General features: G+C 42.0%; 1 protein-coding gene across 2 annotated transcripts in view; it reads right to left on the reverse strand.

Annotated features, from left to right (window-relative positions):
• Nucleotides 1-20,836, reverse strand: part of bmp6 (bone morphogenetic protein 6) — a 42,854-nt gene that overhangs the window by 12,900 nt on the left and 9,118 nt on the right. For both annotated transcript variants that reach the window (XM_029528588.1, XM_029528587.1), the window contains exon 2: nt 2,354-2,546. In XM_029528588.1, coding sequence (XP_029384448.1) covers nt 2,354-2,546 — 193 coding nt within the window. The remainder of the gene's footprint in view (nt 1-2,353; nt 2,547-20,836) is intronic.

Consider the following 20,836-nt stretch of genomic DNA (forward strand, 5'->3'; position numbering starts at 1 on the left):
TTTATTTTTACAGTATTTCTTCTTCCAAAAGGGGGAACATTTCAAAACAGGAGGGAAAAGGCCCACGAGTTACCTAGTTTATGTGGTTGGTTAAATGACCTTTAAAGTTCAAAACTTTAATATCCAGCAAAGCCATCACAGTAGTAATAACACAGCATCAGGTCAGTCAGACTCTCGTCCAAGGCCCACTTCAAAGCCAATCATCCAGGTGTTCGCAGAATGGCCCTGCAGCCGCAGCCTGTCTTTGTTGGTCATTAATGAGAGTGTTTCTGATGGCTTCCGCATGAAGCTCGCACACACACACACGCACACACAGGTCAGCTGACAAGGGATGGCAGGGGTCCATCAGAGAGCAGCCTGCGGGGCGAAGGCTACTGTAAAACTTCTTACTGACTGACTGCTTAAATGAACTAGAATAACAAGGCCAAGGGTCAAAGTTGAGCTTTTCGCTACAATAAATCTCCTTCATACGTCGTTTTGGTGGTTGTCGGTCAAGGTGGGAGAGCGCAGCTCACAGCACGTAACTGTGTGTGCTTTCATCTTTAAAGTGTTAAAAGGGCATATTTGTAAGATTGTAAAAGGAAAGTGTGAGTCAAAAATGTTAACAGACAGGTTGTTGAGGTTCTCCAAACAAGAAGGAGCCTTTGAATGCTTTGATACTTTACTATCACTAAATGAAGAAAAAAAAAAAGTTTTATCATCTTGTTCTTGATCACTGGCTGACTGGGCTTTAGTTAGTAAAAGCAGCACTTGCAGCAAACTTTTTTTTTTTTGCTCTTTGTCAGGTCTGCCACATTTTTGGCATTGCCACCTCTTACGCCTCTTGCATGCTGTTTGTGAAAACACCCTAATCAAAAAGTATGTGGGGTGTCGGGGTAATTAAAGTACTCGATCATTTTGGCATCGAGACAAAGCAGGAGCAAAGTTTTTAAAGGAAAGTGGGGGGTGGGGTGCTCTTTTAATAAACTCCCTGCTGAGTGGACAATTACAAAAGATACAGATGTGTAAAAAAAAGTAAAATTGGGACACTAACAATAATGACTCCTCAATAATCACCATCAGACTTTTACTTTTACACAGTACATTTTGGCATCTTTAGGTTGATAAAGGTGAGGGAAGAGATGGAGGTCACTCAAAGAGCAAATTTTTTCAGGGTTAAAAAAGCTGTTAATACCCAAATATAACCCCTCCCCATTCCACATAAATATCTTTAGATAAGACCGACAGATGGATACGCTGTGCTAACATTTTCTCCAACAATAGATCCAATTTAGCCTCAAACTTCAGACTGAGAGCCCCATCTGTTATTGCTGCGCTCTGAAAAACAACTTAAAAGTAGCAAGTTGTCTTGGTCTACATAATAATAAGCAAAATATACTGAGCTATATAGGTACAAAAATGTATTTTAGAAATTCACTTCATCTTAGTGTTATTTCTCACTGGGCAAACATGATAAAACACAAATATCATTAAGGAATCTTACTAGATGTTTATTTACCCCTGCAGATGTAGTGTAAATGTTTGGCATTGAATTAGCTATGCTCTTCTGGGGAACAGGAAGATTTTGAAGCGGTGCTATTTCTGTGAGACGTGGTTTTGCTTGATTTGATATTCTAAACAAGACAAGAGCACGGAGTCTGTGTAACACAGGGAGATTGACAGAGAGGTAGAACGTAGCACGCAATGAGAGGTAATATTTATAAAAATCTGAATCCTAACCTTTTTTGTGTCAATGGCACACACTATTTTCACATGCTATTTTCATTTACTCCCTGTTTCTTGCTGACTTGTTGATTCCCAGTGAAGCCATCTAGCAGACCCACCCAGAGGTGGAACATCGAAGACATGTTGGGAGGACCCACAAAATGTATTGTTTCCACTGATACCAAGTTTGTCTTAAGTGCAGGAAAATGTGCGTAAATTGCATAAAAAAAAAAAACTGCCTGTGTTTAGGATGATAGAACATGGAGCTTGGACTTGTGATTGAAATTGGGCCAGCAGTCTGACAGAAGACAAGGAGCTTTATTCAGTGTGCAATAATGGTCTACTTAGAAACTGTATTACTTGAAGTATTATCCTGCAGAGAGACTGAAAATGTTGGAATGTGCCAAGTGCATGAGCTAAAGGAAAAACATAAAGGCAAACTTCGAGCTTCGAGCCTTATTTATGTGTAAAATATTTGAGGGAAGCAGAGTGACAGAAAATAGAAAGAGGTGACTTAAAATCCATCTAAACTCTCGCCTTCTTCACAGGGGGAGAATCCCTCCCTGTAAAGCTCTGTTGTTAAAGGGATTGAAACCTGTTATCATCCCGTTAAAGCTTGTCGCTGTGTGTGTGTGTGTGTGTGTGTTACCTGTCAGGGTGCTCCTTGACCACCTGGTAGACTTTAAGTAGGAAGGTGTCATTGCGGAAAGTGCGGCTCACGCACTCCTTGTAGAGGCGAAACTCGGCGGCAGTGACGGCCTCTCCTCGGGGGATCTGTGACAGGTTGAACTTGAATTCCTTGTGGTGGTGCTGCTGCGGAGACATCTCACCGTCGTACTCCACTGCGGCAGGGAAAACACACACAAAACTTTACCCACAAAAAGGTACAGAGGACAAATGAGAAATGTTTTACTCAGCATGGAGTTAATTACCGTGATTCAAGTTTTCGACTTTTAATTGGAAGGACACTATCATTAGGTTTGCACTTTTGCAGATAATTTAATCTCTTTACCTTTATTGCATCACTTCTTTGGCATTTATGATTGTTTCACGTTCACGATGTATTTACAAGCAGGCTTTACATACAGGATTGATCCATTAATAGACGTTAACTTTAACAACTTTAACAAGCTCGTGGGAAACTTGAGGTCTAATAGTTTTTATTTTCTTCTAACCAGTTACCTTCATTGCAATAAGGTATATTTCAAAATGGGCGTAGACATGGCTGAAAAGTAAAGTAAACACTGAAGTGTCTTAAAGCTGCATTTGATCTAGTAATCCTTAAGGGAGACTGTAGTTGCAAAAACAAGTCAGATTGTAGTCTGGGTGAAAGTTGACCCCCCTCTTAGTAGATTTGTTGTCTTAGTAAATATTTCCTTACTTCCATATTTCCTTTATGGTTTCAATTTCTACTCTTCTTTAAAACAACATGATGCGCATTTCTTAAATGATGCTCACATCTCTGGGAAAATAGGCCCTAAAGCACAGCATGCATTAGCCAACTGTGTGATTCACAGGCTGAAGCGCACGAGAGCAGTGAGCAGGTCAGCTGCTGATCGGGCCTGCTCACTGCTCCTCGGCTCCACCTCCTCCTGCTCGCCAACACCACTGTGGCAACGCCACTTCTATCTGACGCGTGACGTCACAGTGGGTTGACGTCTGGTCCGAACCCAAAGTCTCCTCAGACGGACACGGCTGAAACTGCTACAATCTAAAGAGCAGAAATACAGAGCTGTGTGGCGGACTTAGCTCACCAGACCAGCAGCTACACTGTTCGGCGCAACCAATCACCACTGAGCGGGATTAAAAGAGTGAAGAGCGAGTGGCTGTGCAGTTTGGCACAATGGCTCAGTTGCGTCTGGTCCCTGGGTTGGTGCTCCTGGAAAACTTGGACCCTCAGGACTCTGCTTTATGTTTTTAAACTTGTTTTGAGACTGAAACTGGAGGTGTAGCAGCGGGGTTTCTGGTTTAATGGTTTAATATTACCATGCTGGACAGGAGACAGGTGCCATGTTTGCTGCTGCTGATTATAAGCTACTATGACTGGGGCGGAGACATTTGACCCAAAGAGAGTGTTTCCCGTTGTGGACAAAAGACGCGGTGGTGTATTTTTCAAGTCTTTTGAATTACGAGGGGTTATTCCTAGCTCTAATACTTGGCCTGCCACTGCTTCATACATTAACTCACCACGTGGTGCCATAATTCTTTATGTTCAGCAGTTTAAGATACTTTTCAGATATTACACATCTGAGGCAATTTAAAAAAGAAAGTCAGGGTGTATGAATATTTCTAACCTGGTTTTATTTTGAAGATTAATTTGAATACTTTTACAGCCTGAATCTGAGGTAACAAGAGTTTAGTTTTGTAGTTGAGCCAGACTTGTTAAAACCGTCTGGTAATTTTATGATGTGGGGACCAACCCAAAATGGACCAATGACACACTTTATTCCCAGAGTAACAGCCAAAGAGAAAATTGTGTTGATGTGGGAACACTGGAACCAATCAGGCTCTCCCATAAGTGCCAGCCCCGCCTTGTACCCACACCTAGGAAGGTCACAACTCCCACCATCCCCAGACATTTCCAAACTGCTTAAATGCTCACCATAATTAACAAACTGAGCGGAGAAAGCAGGGAGGGAAGACATGACATTCTGGCTTCACAGCATTTTTGAGAAAAATCCAAATGTGTGTGCTGCGACTTGGTCAAATCGAATTATGATAAGTGAAGGAACTCAGTCCTCAGCCAGTTCTCCCTCTCTGTTCTTTGAAACACTTTCCACTGAAGCGAAGGGAAACTATAAAGCACGAGATGTTATTCACATCAGCGTCGCTGTGACTTGTATCAGATGTGACAGTGACTGTTTCATCATATTTCTCCACGAGCTGCCCACACACAGATGTGGCAGTAACTTTGTGTGATATTGGGTCTGGTCTTGTGTTGCAGGGTAGATAGATCAGCCGAGCTTCTATGAGAGTGTGTGTGATTGTGTGTGTGAGTGAGTGTGTGGAGGCCTTTAGCAGAGGTCACGGTACTCTCAATGACTTTACAACACTCCCTTCAACACCCCCGGGCTTTAGGACCAATAGCTTTAAATTTCATATTCCCCATCGAGGAATCTAGACGGAGACACAAAACCTTACAGCAGGTGGTGACAAAGTCAAGAGAAGTTCCAGCTGAGTTGTTGCATTGCATAGTGCACAAAGCAGAAAGTATTCAGACCCCTTCAGTGGTTTTGATATGTTCCAGCCTTTAAGCCTGATGCTAAAAAGGGAATTCTTCCTTTCTACCCTCATTGGTTTACACTGATTGTCCCTAAAATGTATTTTCCATTTCCCCTGAATATATTTTTTCAGCACCTTGATGTAACAGGTGGACCCCAGCGGAGACACAGAAACATCTTAAAGATCTGGGAGCCAAAGTTCAACTGGGCCGAACAACTTATGTCAGTGTGATGACACAGCTTTTTGATTCATTAAAATTTTTTCGGATGTTTTCTTTTCCTTCCGTTACTGTCGGTTATTTAGTGCTGATTCATGATTTAGCATCAAGCCATAACATAAAATATGGAAAAAATGGACTAAACAGTCTCTGATTGATTCAATGTTTATTTGGATATACAAAATGTGCATATATGATATGACATCTGTATAACAGCTGCATACATCTGGCTTGGGAACCATCACACGGATGGATTCCTTTTCTCTTTATACACAAATGTAAATCAAAGTTAAATGACTTATTTTGGGACATTAAAAAGTCAAACTGCTGTAATAGTATTAATTTACAGGCTGTAATTTGTCACTACTTTGCAGCCATTTTACGACAGTAAGATGTTGATAACTGTAACTGGTTTAGACATAAGCAAGAATTATTTTAGAGATTCCCGAAATCAGTGACTCAATCGGCTTTCAAAGGCTTTTGTTTCCCCTGCACTTGGCTGCTCTGTAGGATATAACAGATATTCTACTTTAGTTTTTTTTTTTTTTTTTTTGTCCAGTTTATCCACAGTCTTCTAGTAACTTGGTCCAGTGAAGCAGGAAGGTTGTTAACAGCCAGGTCCTAGAGTTCAACGGGGACTTCATTATACTTTGTGATTCCTGACAAATATTTCAAAACCTGATATAACCATCCAAGAGGGATGAAAAGGTTTCTGGTTGAGGAGATATTCATTCAGAGAAAGCACTTGAAAAAGAATCAATTCAATAAATATCAGTGAGACTCACAGGACACATTTCTTCAGTTCCCTTCACTCTGAGCTCACTTAAAAACTCGCCAGTCTGTTACAGTTAAAATCCCGCTTTTTTTTTTTTTTCTAATCTCAGAAAAGGGAGTTGTTTTGAAGCACATCCAATGAAAACAAACAATTAAAATGATGAAATATGAAGACAGCCACATTCTCACATCTCCCAGCCGCAGCAGCAGCAGCAGCCTGGGAGCCATACCGTTCGCAGCTTCAAACCTTTCCTGCTGATTCTCCACTTTCTCAGCAGCTTGACTGAAGTCCACTGAGGCTTCACATATAAAATCAAAGGGGAAGCCTTCACACAAGGAGTCTAACCTCTTTGACTCTCAAGCTACCGTGATGTGAGCCTTGAGATGGGAATGCACAGATGGGAAATGGGATTTATATGTGGATGATCCAGGGAGGAATTCGTTCAAAATGATTCTACAGGTGGGAAGAAAGTGATTCTATTAGTGATGGGGTGCAAAAAAAAACTGCGCTCCAGAAACTGTGGGAAAATTCTGTTTATGTGTTACGTGTGTGAATTCTGTTGGCCTAATTTACGGCCTCGTTTTATTACCATACTCCCACATCGTTGGTCACCATTTCACGAGGAAACACAAAATAAAACATGAGAAATTAGGCTCTCAGCGCAGCGCAGACCTCCTCCGAGGCCAAACAATCCTACACACTGCCGACACATTTACCTTTATCAGGAAAGAAAAAAACAAAAAAAACAAAACTGCATCTCTGGTGGATTTCACTTGGCCACGATGAGATTTCAGTCATATTTGAATCAGCTCATCAATTTCACACAAACCGCGAGATGGGGCGTGGCCAGCCGGTTGGCCTGCTCACTTCAGCAGAAGAAGAGAAGAGCTCAAGAAAGAGGCAGCATGGATGGTGCTTTGAGCAAGAGAATGAAGTTTGAGGCTGTGACATAAACATCTGTTATGATAGATGCGAAAGCTGGCAATGTAGCTCCCTTAGTTCAAGTATGTGCCTCCAGTCTTGAGCAGTTCATTCAGTCCCGCTCTGCGTTCTGGCTGATGTTTTAAATTTTTGCCTGTACTTTTTACTAACCAAGCACATTCATTCAATCCTTTTTTTTTTTTATCTTAAGTCTAACCACCTTATCATTTACCAGCCTCCACCAGTCTGTGCCTTCCAATCCGCCCTCACCATTCTTTCCTGCTATCTCTAGTCTGCCACTGCTGTGGGCAAGCAAAGAGGCAAGTGGAAACATAACATGCCTGCCTGAGGTAATGACAGTCAATTTTCATTTAAACAGTCCACTATTTTCTCTATTATCCTCAGTCCCTTGAACACATGCACAGGCCCACAGAGGCAGCCAGGGTTAACCAGAAAACCTGACAATGGAAGGGAAGTTCTCTGATGGTCAACCCAAGACTCTGATTTATTCTGCTGACATATGAGGCAGAGAGAAGACGACAGGGAGCAAGGAGAGAGGAATGAATGATGGCTGTTTGAATGCTGATACGGGCAGAGACGCTGAGAACATAACAAATGAAAGTTCGGGAAGAGAAAGCGACATGAAGGGAAATTAGTTACAGTTAAGGAGTTTCCTGTGGTGACTGAAGAGGCCTTAATAAGCCGTGCGTGCGACGTGGCCCGGCTAAGCTGCAGAGAGCAGCAGCACCTCGTCCAATCGGTTTTCACTGCTCTCCTACAGATGTGCACGCTCTTGCTGTGCCCAAGCTCTTGAATTCTGAAACATGAACTCCACTGTTATAAGGAGTTATCCGCTGTCTGCAGTCTAGTGGCTCTGCTACCCGTCTGTGATAAAGTGTTTCACAAGTGACCCATTTATTAAACCGGACAAGCAGAACGGAACGGAAAAAAAGCATCATCTGTAGGTTAATATATAATAAAATAAAAAAAAATGTTATGTCAGGTAAAGTGAGGAATATAACAGGGAGGCAGGGGGAAGATGACAAGACCAGACGAAGAGAGACAAAGTCGGTTGTTGTGGAGGATAGAGAGAACACATGTCTCGGATGCACTGAAGGAAGGTGAAGACAGTTAGCGACAGAAAGAAAGTGACATGGACGAGTTGCAGATGCGCTGCTTCAGGAGCTGTTCTCTCATTTTCAAGTATCTCTCTAGAGCCGTAAAACCCTGCATCTGCGATAGTAAACCACCCACTGCTCCGTGGAAACGCCCAACACCCTCTGCTGCATTCAGTATTGCTCTCTTTATTGGTTTCTTCATTATCAGCAGCAGCAGTAGCATTGTCCATTATGTTAATCTTGTTTCTCTTCTTTTTTGTCATTATTTCTATGTGGAAACTGATGATGTCATGGCTCTCAGTGCCTTCCGTTCTCTCCCCCTCTCTAACTATCTATCACTCTCTCTCTCTCTCCTTCAACCCAACCAGCTCACACAGACCATCCGCCATGAGTTGGGCTCTGTTCAAGGTTTTTTAAAAGGGAGGGTTTCCTCAACCAGGTGCGTGCCCATGGGGCTTTGCTCATAATACCATAAACAGTACAGTCTAGACCTGCTTTATGTGGAAAAGCAATAGATAACGGTTGTCATGGTTAATTTGGAGATATCTGGATGAAAATGATTTGATCATTAGAGCTGCGTGACTGTTTATGAGGTAAAGGAAAGACTGTGGAGAAAGTGTACAAGCAGAAGAGCGCAAAAAAAAAAAAAGAAAAGAGGGAAGCATAGATAAAAGTGACTCTGGGAGTTGACAATCAACTTCTGCATTAGTGAAATTGGTCAATAAACACAGTTAATGAGGATGTAACATTTTAGAGGTAGGATGGAAAAATAAGAAACTAATTTCTTTTCTTTCTTTTTTTTTTAAATGAGTAGGAAGGAACGCAGACAAATTCAAATCTTGGGTGTGAAGCAGAAAATGGCCTGGCAGTGGTTGAGTAACTTGTGGTCTGCGGTTAATGGTCAATGCTTTAGCTCACACTCCGTTTGCTGTCCAGCTAATCCCTCAGAGAAGCATCAGAGAAATGCCTTGCCTACATCAAATCACTGTTGCTTTATTGCAGAGGTCCCGCAACCGCACTGCAAAACAACCAACAACCCTTCATCAACACACTAAAATTAACTGCAGGCAACATTGTGGATGGTTTGAGGTTGGAGGAGTAATTAACTTTTCCACTGAGGTGTTGAAGCTTTCGTCCCGTTCAGGATGCCAATACCAAAGTCTGTTTGTGGCCGCGGTATCTGTGTTTCCGAAAACAGCCTGTTGATTGATTTTCATCATTACTTTACTGTTGATTCCAGTGGTGCGATGCAGATCACAGAGGCCAGAGCACCTGTGACCCAGATAACAGCATCTTAAGGGAGCTCTTATTATATCTGTCAGTAAGCTTTTAGTAAGTACCAGTGTGATGATAGATGGAGAGATCTGCCTCGTACTGCCAAGTTAAACAAAGTTTTTTCTATCCTCCTACAGTTGCAGACATCTACGCTCATGCAAATCTCTTCACCTCAGACAGCAGTATTCTGTTTTGGTTTTTTGTTTTTCAAGTCACAACAGACACACAAAACTATTCAAGATATTGAATGAAATAAACCTCACACTGAAGTCAAAACCTATCCCCAGAACAACAGCGTCTCACTGCTCATGACTGAGCACCAGTGTAAGGTCTAATCATTTTTTTATTTGAAGTGAAGATTAGACTTTTAAGAAAGCAAAGCTAACAATGGAAACGAAAGGAAGTGCTATCAGCTATATAACATTAGTCTTATAAATGTTACTGCAACTGCAAACATTCTAAAATTGCTAAAGTCAGTGTTTATCTGTACTTGGATCAAAGCCAAACCATGTTCTATTATGTTGAGCAACACAGGAGCACTCCAGACTTGAGGATGTGTCAAATGCAGGTGAGACGTGGAGCGTCATGAAGTTATGTTACTGGAGTCTTCTGGGCATGAACATGGAAAATATATTACGATATTTACTGATTCTGATCTGTTGCTTTCACCTCCAAATCTTAATCGGATCATCCCAAACATGACTACCAGGAATTAGGCCTTATTGCTTCTTAAAAATGAATATAAATACTAGATAGTACTGCTTAAAATACAATGGACATTTTTACTCTAAAATGTACTTGGTTTCTCATGAATAGAAGATGAAATGAGATTTAGAAATGTCAAGATTATTTCAATATTTGAAGTTAAATTGCATGGAAATGTTAAGACTGTTTAAAGACGGCAGAGTGTGAATGCAATGAGAGTACGTTTAAAGCCGGATGTTGGGAAAGCGTAACAATTTCTCTGATCTTATTTTCAGGCCTCTCCAGTCTGCAGCCCACCTTCCCCCACCGTCTCCGCACACCGTCCGCCTTGCATCATTACAGAGCGTTATCTTAGAATACAAATCATGAAAATTTGTCAACATGGACGTAATTTTCTTCACAAGCCAAGGTTCAACACTCTAAGCCATACTCCCATCAGTCCTTTGATATCTCCCAGCTCTCTCTCATAATGCACACAACCCGAGCTTTTCTTCCTCCTCTTCCTCTTGGTCAAAGAGGAAAGAGTGGATGTTGACATTTGGTTTGTGCGACAGGTTAAATGCTCTGGTTTACTGTCGTTGTAGCAGGCTTCCTTTTTTTTTTTCTTTCGTTCTTTCTCTCTGTCTCCTGTAAGAAATAGGATGATTGCAGTCCTTTTAAAAGAAAGGCACCGCTGACCTTGTTGAACTACAATGGGAACAAGAAGCCAGTATGGCTGGAAAAACATGAGCTCGGCTTTTTTCTCTGCCGTACAGCAAACATTCCACTATCTTCTAAATAACCCCTCTTTGTAGGGGCTTCACGTGTGCAGCATGCCAAGACTGAATCCAAAAGATGAAGAATAAAATCTGCAATTTACAATTTCCTCTGACCAATAATGCATCCGAATGAATGATGAAGCTGCGAGAAGGAGACAAAATGAAAGCAAATGAGGGGAAAGAAAGAGAATAAACAAGCCGACATTTTCACAAACACTCCTTAATTTAATTTTTTGCACACCAAGAACCTGTCAACATTGTCAAGACTTTGCAGATGGCTAAACCAATAGAAAAATGTTGCTGATGTCCAAGGCATGAGAAGAATCCATCTGTGTTTATGTAATTCCAGTCTATAATCTGTCTGGTTTTTCTCTCAGACTTGATGGTTTCTGAGGATAGGTCAGCTATATCAGCCTTGCATTCATCTTTAATTCCAGCAAAGTAACGTCTAATTAAGACTTTGGCTTGACGGATTGACTTTCGTTGGAAAGCAGTTGTTCACCCACTGCCACTATTTCTTTATGAAGGAAAAACATCTGGAATTCTTCATGCTGTAAACAATGGCCTCTCTAAAGGGGGCTCAGGCCAGATTTGGGGATTCAAACCCTTTGGCACTGATGCAGCATGTTAAGGTTACTCGTGGGTATAGCTGTTGATTTTTGCAAAGTAGATGAATGCTGGAAGTTTCACAACCACATCCACACAGACATACACACCATAGTTGTGTGAGCTGCCTGCGGTGTTGCCACTATATGCTTGGCTGCCACCAGGAGCTGTTTCCGCCTTCTGCTGCGTCGTTTGGGTCTTTGTAGTAGGGCAGCTGGCAGGGTAGCTCCTGGGGTGGAGGGCTGGGCGAAGGGGCTTGCGGTCTGCTGGGATTCATCATTAGCACCGAACAAGGGTGTGAGAGAACGTCTTTAGAGGCCCATCCTGTGCTCTGATCTTCTTCCCTGACCCGGCATCAAAGCCGACACGCTGAGAACCGCAGGGGCAGCCAAGGGTCACTGACAAGAGCGCCAGTTTATGTCTGATGCACCAGGGTGCATAAATACACACACACACACCTCCTGTTATTCCATAAAAGCTCTGTCACACATGCATGCTGTTATATTGGTTCATCACACATGCACGGCTATAGATGTTAAAGCCAATATATGAACAGAATATTTGCAGCATAAGATCTCACACGAACACACACACATACAAGTAAGAGGACAAAGGTGCTTACACTTGCGTTTCCACTCACACTTTGTGTTGCAGTGACACTCCCAGAGGTCAGTGTTGAGAGAACACAGCCTCTGAGGTAAGAACATGAGGCAGTGACAGCAGCCCATTTGCTGACTGTCAGGTCCCATTAGCAAGCAGACAGAAGCTAACAGCTCCGCTCCAGGTAACCAGCAGGGTTAGGTTAATAAAGGGATTCCAGGACTGCAGCGATCACTGCTAGGTGCCTCTGACATGCAGCTGACCTCAGCCAAGAAATGTGGTTCAGGCCGTACTTTCAAGTGGAAGCGAGAAGAAACGCTTGATGAAAAGATTGATGCGTCCTGAAGGTAAGGGCTCTCTTTGCACAGGACCGCTGCAGTTAGAATGAACATTAGCTAAGAAAGCGCACCACGTTGTCATAATGATAATAAAGAACATCAGCACCTGTTATCTGTAGCACACAGAGGACTGAATACATCAGGGATTGGTCCCTATCACTCATTCAGTCTGATTAGTAGTATAGCCAATTATTATTATTTATTTTTTTTTAGTCTCACTTGAGATAGTTGATTTTCAGTCTACATGAACAAATCAAATCACATCTTTATTTCCACCAGGTTGTTCAGCTGAAGCGGCAGAGTGCTGTGATGGAACAGTGGTCAGAACTGCTCCACCTCACAGCAAGAAGGTGGATCTGAACCTGCTGCCCTTCTTTTTTCGAGTTCGCCTGTTGTCCTCATGTCTGCGTGGGTTTTCTCCAGGTACTCCGGCTTCCTCCCGCAACCCAAAGACATCACGGTTGAGTAATGGTTAACTCTAACCTGCCCATCAGCATGAATGTTTGTCTCTACACGTTAGGTCCGTTACGGGCAGAGTGTCTCCCACTGATGAATGAACGTTAATCTGGGACGATCACGCTCCAATGCACGACTCAAAACTCAGGCAGAACAATCAAAAGACTTTTAGTTCCTGAGAGCAGCCCTTTCTCCTCAAGCACACACACAGAAGCACACATTCATCAGCGGCCTGGATATCCAGCCTGCTCTTCTTCCATTACCTCCCACAGGTTACAATATATAATGACCTCACTAGACAGGCATCTCCAGGAACAAAGGCCCCATTTGAACCATATAATCACATTTTTCTATCATCCTCCAGAACCATTTGGGTTTTTCAAAAGTACCCATCCAAAACCATGACACATAATGTCAGGCACCGTGCCCCAGACACACAATCACACACGAACTCGCACACATCCAAAGAGGTAGAGTGTTTGATTTTTGTTCCCACCTCCCAGAGGTCTTTCACCACTGAGCTGCATTCCAGACAAGATGATAAAATGAGGTCTGGATACACATCTATCTTTTGTTATTTAGAGATTTTCAGCTGGTGTGTGTATGTGCATGTGTGTGTGTGTGTGTGTACGTGTGGAACCCTGAGGACAGGCGGATAATGTGCTGTAATTGTGACCCCGCTGGGGCTTCGCTAACAGATAGATAACTGAGGTATGGCTTTTGGACCGAGCATTATCAGGATTTTCCATCAGCCGAGTGACAACTGAGTGGGAGCAGTCATCAGCTCTCTGTTGAGTCTCCAGTTGGCCTTCAGGTAGCTCAGTGTGTCATACCTGTGTGTCAAGAGGAGATTTTATTCTGTCGACCCTCTAAACTCACCGGACGTGGGCTTCAGGTACAGGCCCGACAGAGTTTTATGCTGCATTTTCTTTTTCAAACTCTCTTTCGCTTGGGGAAACAACAACAAGCTACCCTCAAAGTGAGCAGCTAGCAGAAACGACAGCAACCTCTGCGTTAGAAGCTTGCACATTTAAAATTTCGATGAAGGTCTTGATGCAGTTGACATCGGTCTTTTGCTTCCCACCCACCAATGTGCAAGAGTTCCACCAAAACAATTCAATGTTGTTTTCTCCAATAGCAGAATACAAAATAGATACAGCCAGACCAGATCTAATACCATAAACGCAATTAATAATAATTCTGTTGTGGCTGGAGAATTGTGTATTTGTTTATTTATCTATTATACTAGGAGATTGCACGAGTATTATCTATACTCTGCAGCCATATCTATCATCTGGTTGCCCACTAAAAAGCTGGTCAGAAGCCATCAGCTCCATCTCACATAAGGAGAGCCAAGAAAAAATGTAATAAGCAAACTAGTATAGAGAACACAGGGATGTGTAACCACAGCAGATGAATCAAAAACGTTTTTCGGATCACTTTACAGTTCAGGAGAACAATAGATATGGGTTAGGGTTAGGGTTCACAAAAAACAGCTAACCATTAACTTCAGTTTAGATGCATTTAAAGGAGTAAAAAGAACTTTTCTTTCTATCTGTCAGTATAAAGAAGTGCATAAAAGCCTAAAATCACTCATCAATGTCACCGGTTGGATGTGTATTTCATACAGTGCATTATTGTTATTCCAAACATATCATATGCCAGCTGTAGAAAATTGATGACACATGAAGAAAGAGAGAGACTTTGGAGAACAGTAAGAATGAATAAATTACAAAGACTGCCATTATTTGCTGTGAATCCTAGTTCTAATGTTAAAACATAAGACAAAATCATATTGAAATTCCTACGGGAAAATAAGACAGCTAGAATTAAATATGACACTTCTCTGCCCAAAAGAGAAGGGAGGGCTGAATTTACCCAATCTGAAAAATTACCAGTGGGCAGCAAAACTTAGAACTGTAATTATGTGGATAACTAAAGAGAAGGATGTGGTGTGGGTGGGAATGGAGTAAAGATCATGTCAAAATGTATCATTGGAATCGCTCCCATTCTTGACTGAAACAGCACAGAAGTAACTTAAGATGGGTAATGACTGGATCAGAGGGATGATGAAAATATGGTCAGTAGTATAAAAGAAATGAAAACTGTCAAACTCCATCTGTGGGGGACAAACTCAGATTCCAAAAAAAAAAAAAAAAGTGTTACCATTCACACTGGATGCGAGAAGTGAAAAGAAACTACGCAAACAAAAGGTTAACATACATGGCACAATGTTTCAGCAGACAAATGATGAAGTCATTTGAACAACTAACAGAAATGTCACCCATCAGCCCATAAATTCCTACAACTGAGACATTACCTTGTAGGACGGGGAAAATATTTGTAGAGCACCATCTGAAGTAAAAGGAACTGTGAATGTCATCTGCTGACAAAGAGACAGAAAAAGACTAACCCTAAAACAAACATCACAGCGATAGGTGAAACATTGGAGAAACAATAAAAGAGGGTAAATACTAGAGATCAAAATGAAGGTTGGCTTTGAAGTACTCATGTAATGATGTAGCAATAATATAGTACCCCAACTTCTGGGTGCTCGCGTTATAATGCAGTTATAATTTTAATTATGCAGTACTGAATACTCTTTCAGCCTTTGGTAATATTTGATGTCAGATCCTTTTGCATAATGTTTTCATTTATGCTATTTCAACTGGTAATACGTATCTGTGGGAGAAGAGTCTTTTAGCCAGCTGTAAAACATGAGAACCATAACATTTGGGACATTTCATAATAAATTAAGATTATATGGACAGCTCAAGACCACAAACAAAAAAACTAAGTAATTCAATGCACCGTTTTACACCACAGTAATCTTTTACATCTGATGCATCGTAGTTCATAAAAATCAAGTAAAGTGTTTTGAGCCTTACTTCAGTTTACGTCCAGTTTTTTTTTTTTTTTTTTTTTTTTAAAGGAATGTGGGATTAAATTTAGAGTATGAGTTGAGGTTCAGGTGCAAATTTTACAACAAGCATGCAAATGCGAATCATGTTACGCAAAATATCGTTGCGTACAAACAACTCCTGCAGCACGCTTTCATTTGCAACCCTCAGGTCCTAAATGTTTGTGCTCTGATGATTAAAACGTCAAAATCTCATCTTGCAACTTGCATATACACATGTAACCATGACACTTATGTCTTGAATCAATGTTTACAATGTCTGTTTCTGTTGGAGCACTCACTGACCTAAAATGGCATCAATGGCCAGTTATGATTTCACCCAAAGCCCCTGTGAAAACAAGTGTTTGTTTCATTGGCCACGAATTTGGGCCAATGAGCTGTCAACAAAAGAGCGCGCAGCATATTTCTCACAGTTATGGCGGGAATCCACAAAAGAAGGAGTTTTTTTTTTTTTTTCCGTTTTAGGGGAAGTAATTAAAAACGTGATTCTACGGTAGAGCTGCAGTCACAACAGCCTGTGGTCATAATAAAGGTGGCTTGACTTCATTTCAATTTACGTCTGTGGCTGTCACACGGGAATTGGTCTTGCGAATGGAAGAGCCGTCTCTTAAGTCCTCAGTGGTGGAAAGAACACATTTTGTAATCTGCGCATATCAAAGTTCAACGAAACTAACATGCAGCAGAAAATTAAGATTCAGTGCTGCCATTTTGTTCACATAAAAATGGAACCATGCAGCACGAGTCCATTTTCTTCTCTCTCCAACATCTTCTCCTCTTTGGCAGATTTGACAGGAAAAAAAGAAACAACTACTGACTGTTTCATTAAACACCAACAAGAAAATAAACACAACAGAACACTGCAGTCATAAACAAAGCCAATGACACCAAACACTCACTGTGTAGTGTATGTGACTAACATCAGCAATCCTAAACCACAATCATTAATCTTGTGGTACACAGCGCACTAAAAGATGATTTGTTTAGAGTTGGTTCGATTGTCAGGATTTGCTGTCTCTTGGTTGCCGCATGACAGAGGAAGAGGGGGTTAAAGTGCAGCGTGTTTTTTTGGCTTGTTGCTTGGTTACAAAATGAAATCTCCAATCCCCCAAATGCAGGACAACAGAGAGACACAAATCACCAAACATTTAAAGTAAATATTTATGAGGAAAGTCATTGCACATGGCATATGGTCTGATTTTAATTTATGCAGTGTCAATAAAGAGAGGTTTTCCTGCCTGAAACACATCTGAAGGCTGATCCCGCAGGGATGTGTTTGAGTGTGTGAAACTCTCTGTAGGTTATTCTATTGTTTGCCAATTCATTATTTTCGGGACGTTTTACAGGTAGTTTCCTGCTCCTCGTCTGTGTACGCACATTCTTCCTCTGTGTGTCCATGGGCCTCCATAAACATGTGCACCAGTGCAGGCAGTAAAGAGGTGTGCTATAGTGATCTGTTAATGTCTGCTTTTGTGCAGCAGGTGTGCATGTGAGCTTGTGTATACGTGTGTGTCTGGGATCGGCCGGTCTGGTCCCAGATTTAGAGGAGGAAGCAAGTGTCAGGGCTAGTAGATGGATTTCTCCTGAGGGATCCAATAAATAAGGAAAAAATATCTTTGAAAAAGGAAACGCAGCTGTTTCCAAAGGAGAAGTCAAAATATTGGTGGTTTTGCATTCCATGGTCGCAACGTGGAAGGCCAGCGCATTCAACGCGACGCTGTCCGGGGACTCTACCTTACCTTTCTCTCGCAATTAACGCCTCCCTCTCGGCACATCTGCACACCTTGCTATTGCTGATGCGCCGTCATCCTTCCTTTCCTCGCCGCTCTTTCTGTCATGTAGACAGCTGAGCCTCAGTGGAATTCCCTTTGGAAAAGCCTCGCGGTCACCGCAATGCATTTCACTGGCTCCGAGCGAGAGCACACGATCCAGTCGAGCTCAGCTTCAATCTTCCCCCTGGGCTGACATACATGTTAGATCTACTGCTTGTTTTACACACAGGCATAGCTCCAACAATAGTGGCAGTAACCAGATAGCTGGATATTCGAAAAGCAGGTGGTCCTTGAGCAAGATCAGACCAAAAATAATCAATGTTCCTCATAATACCTCTATCCAAGACGTCACCGCCGTATCGTTGAGATGAAAGTGTAGAGAAATGTCACTTTCCTCGTCCTGACCTCTTGTTATCTCTCAGCCCAGCCAGTGGCAGCAGATGTCTGCTGACCTGGGAACTGGCTCAGCTCAACGTTTTTTTGCTTTATCTTGCCACTGTGGAGCTCATTGGTGGATGCTGTGTCTCTCTAAATAACATTATAGAGAGACATTCCCCATGGAAAGATTGCACTGAGATAATGTTTGTTTTGATTTGGTGCTATACGAGTAAAAATCATTTGACTTGACTCCCAAGTGCCTTGTTAAATGATGTTATTCCAGTATGGGGACGACGAGTGGGAACTGTCTAATAGGTTCAGTTTACCGCAGATGGGCAATCAAGTTCTACACGCACCTCAAGGACAGTTACAGCGAAGAGGATGCAGCTGATCATACTCTCTTTTTTTGTGCTGCAGCTGGGATTGAAAAATATAAATGATTATCACTCACTCATCTGCTGGAGCCCGTCCCAGCTCACATCGGGCGAGGGGCAGAGTACGCCCTGGACAGGTCGCCAGTCCATCGCAGGGCCAACACACAAGGACAAACAGAGACAAACAACCACTCACGCTCGCATTTACACCTACGGTCAATTCAACGTCGCCAGTTAATCTATACATGCATGTCTTTGGACAGTGGGAGGACGCCCAGAGGGTACCCGCGCAGACATGCAAACTCCGCACTGAAAGGACAGGAACCAAACCCGTGACCTTCTTATTGTGGGGCGACAGCACAAACCACTATGCAGTCGTGCTGCCCAAGAAATGATAATTTCTAAAAAAAATAAATAAATAAACAGGGCAGCACAGTGACATAGTGGTCAGTGCTGTTGCCCCTGAATAATAAGGTCCTGGGTTCGGCTCCCGGTCTGGGGCCTTCCTATGGGGAGTTTGCATGTTCTCTCCGTGCCTGCGTGGCTTCCCTCTGTCCAAAGATATGATGTTTAAGTTAAATTAACTGGTTGTTGGTCATGCGATGGACTGGTGACCTGTCCAGGGTGTATCCTGCCCTCGCCCAGTGTGAGCTGGGATTGCCTCCAGCATCCTTCCCCCAAACCCGGAAACGGATAAGCAGTGGAAGACGAATGAATGAGTTCTAAAAACATGCTTCTGCTTAGTTTTATTAAATGTAGACCGACAGGCGGTTTTTACCATTTGATAGAAAGTTGCACTTCAATAAACTGTAGGGGGGAACTTCCATTCTTGTTGTGGTATTAAAGTTCCTAAAATTAAGAACGTAGAAATATTAGAGAGCTTCCGAGGTAACAAGGACCAAATCAATATCAATTATAAATATCAATTTACTTCGATGGCGCCAAATCCTAACAAAGTTACATTGACCGTTAAAAATAGCTCCTTCAATTTCACCTTTCTAAACCGAGCGTCATTGCCAGTGGCCACCGCACTTTGAATTACAGTAAGTTTGCAAATGTTTCCTCTAACAGAGAAATTACAATGGTTTCTGAAAGCTGAGAAGTTGCGCTTCACGACCAATATTGGGTCATTATTGTAATTCCACTCGCGCTGTTTTTGTAGTTGTCGAATCTGTTCCTTCATTGTTAACCATTAACACATTCTTTTGACATACTGTAAACTGCCAGGTATCGAAGGTTCTGAGAGCTCTGGAAAAATGGGCAACAGCACTTATTGACAGGACACTTTCTGGCCCATTTATGGTTAAAATAAGCAAAAGGTCCAGGTGTTAAAGAGTTATACATTCTAGTTTTCCATCATTTTCACACAGGGTTTAGGTTGGGACTTCAAAACTGGTTTGGAAGAACAATGGATGCAACCTGATCACTGAACTGTTCGGCCAAGTTATTTCTATTTTTTGAAGATAGCATAGCAGGTAAGAGGGAAACATACTGAGCCCTAATTCTTCTCATAACCACATTGAAGAAATTCGGTATTATTTTGTTGATAAAATGAATTTCCCTCTCAGGGTGTAGACAATACCAGCAGCTAATCTATGTATAACAAAGAAACTGCACATATACACAAATGAAAAATGGGAGGTTTCCTGTTGGAAAAGGATTCATACTGGACTTTTAAACATTCAGATAAGGTATCCAGGAGACTGGCTGGTTGGAGGTGTGGAAAGTAACTGTACATGAGGAAGGACTGGGCGGAGTTTCCCCTGCACATCCTTAGTGATAAGATCCTTTTATCCAGAAAGCCTCATGGCACTGGAATTGGATACATTTTTGTTATGGGTGTTCTCATTGGCAGTGAAATCCCTTACCTCTGGATATATTAGTGTAATCCACTCACTGACACATTAATACAACCATCTTTGTTCATCTTACTGCTCTCTCACCTGAATGCTCTCTGTTTGTTTTTGAAATTATGATGACACAGCTTTCTTTCACCAAAGAAATGAAAAATGCCTTTCTTTCAGAATGAAAATCTTTCAAATTTCTAGTTAATACCAAAATATTACAAACTGTAAACTCAGTAGTTAAGTCATGATGACTTTAAAATTACGTTCATATTAAATCTGACGGAAAAAAATACAGCTTGTATATATTGTGCTCTTCCCTTCCTGCGTTTCCTTTCCTTTTTTTCATCTCTTTCTTACGACTGCTTCCATTCCTTCCATCTCCGACTGTTTTCCTGTCAGCATCATGTTTGGAAAGTCAACCCAGGGGCCGTAAATTTGTTAACAGCAGTGCAGCTGAAAGGGAGGCTACTTTTTTAGAGGGGTCAGGAACATTGGCGCTCACATGGCGACGTTTTCTCGCTGGAGACATGATTGTTTCAAACCAGCCTTGCAATAACTGAAGGCCCAAGTGTTGCCGCTGTATCCGTGACACTCCTGTCTGATGGAGACGTCTTGGATAACAAGGTGGGCGTCCTTGCTGCCTAACACATACATTCAAATATGCTCCAGAGTGTGTGCAGTTGCCTGCATTTGTGTACTTTTAAAGACTTTGAGTGAATGATTATGTTCATTCACTAGCCTTTGACCTTAACCTTGAGGGAACACTAAACCCGAAAACATTTATCATTGTGAAACACAATTGTTGTTCTATTTTACATTTCTGAGTGTTGAATAGCATTTGTCAATTTTGGGA

This window comes from Echeneis naucrates, chromosome 20, assembly GCF_900963305.1.
Source record: "Echeneis naucrates chromosome 20, fEcheNa1.1, whole genome shotgun sequence".
NCBI lineage: Eukaryota > Metazoa > Chordata > Actinopteri > Carangiformes > Echeneidae > Echeneis > Echeneis naucrates.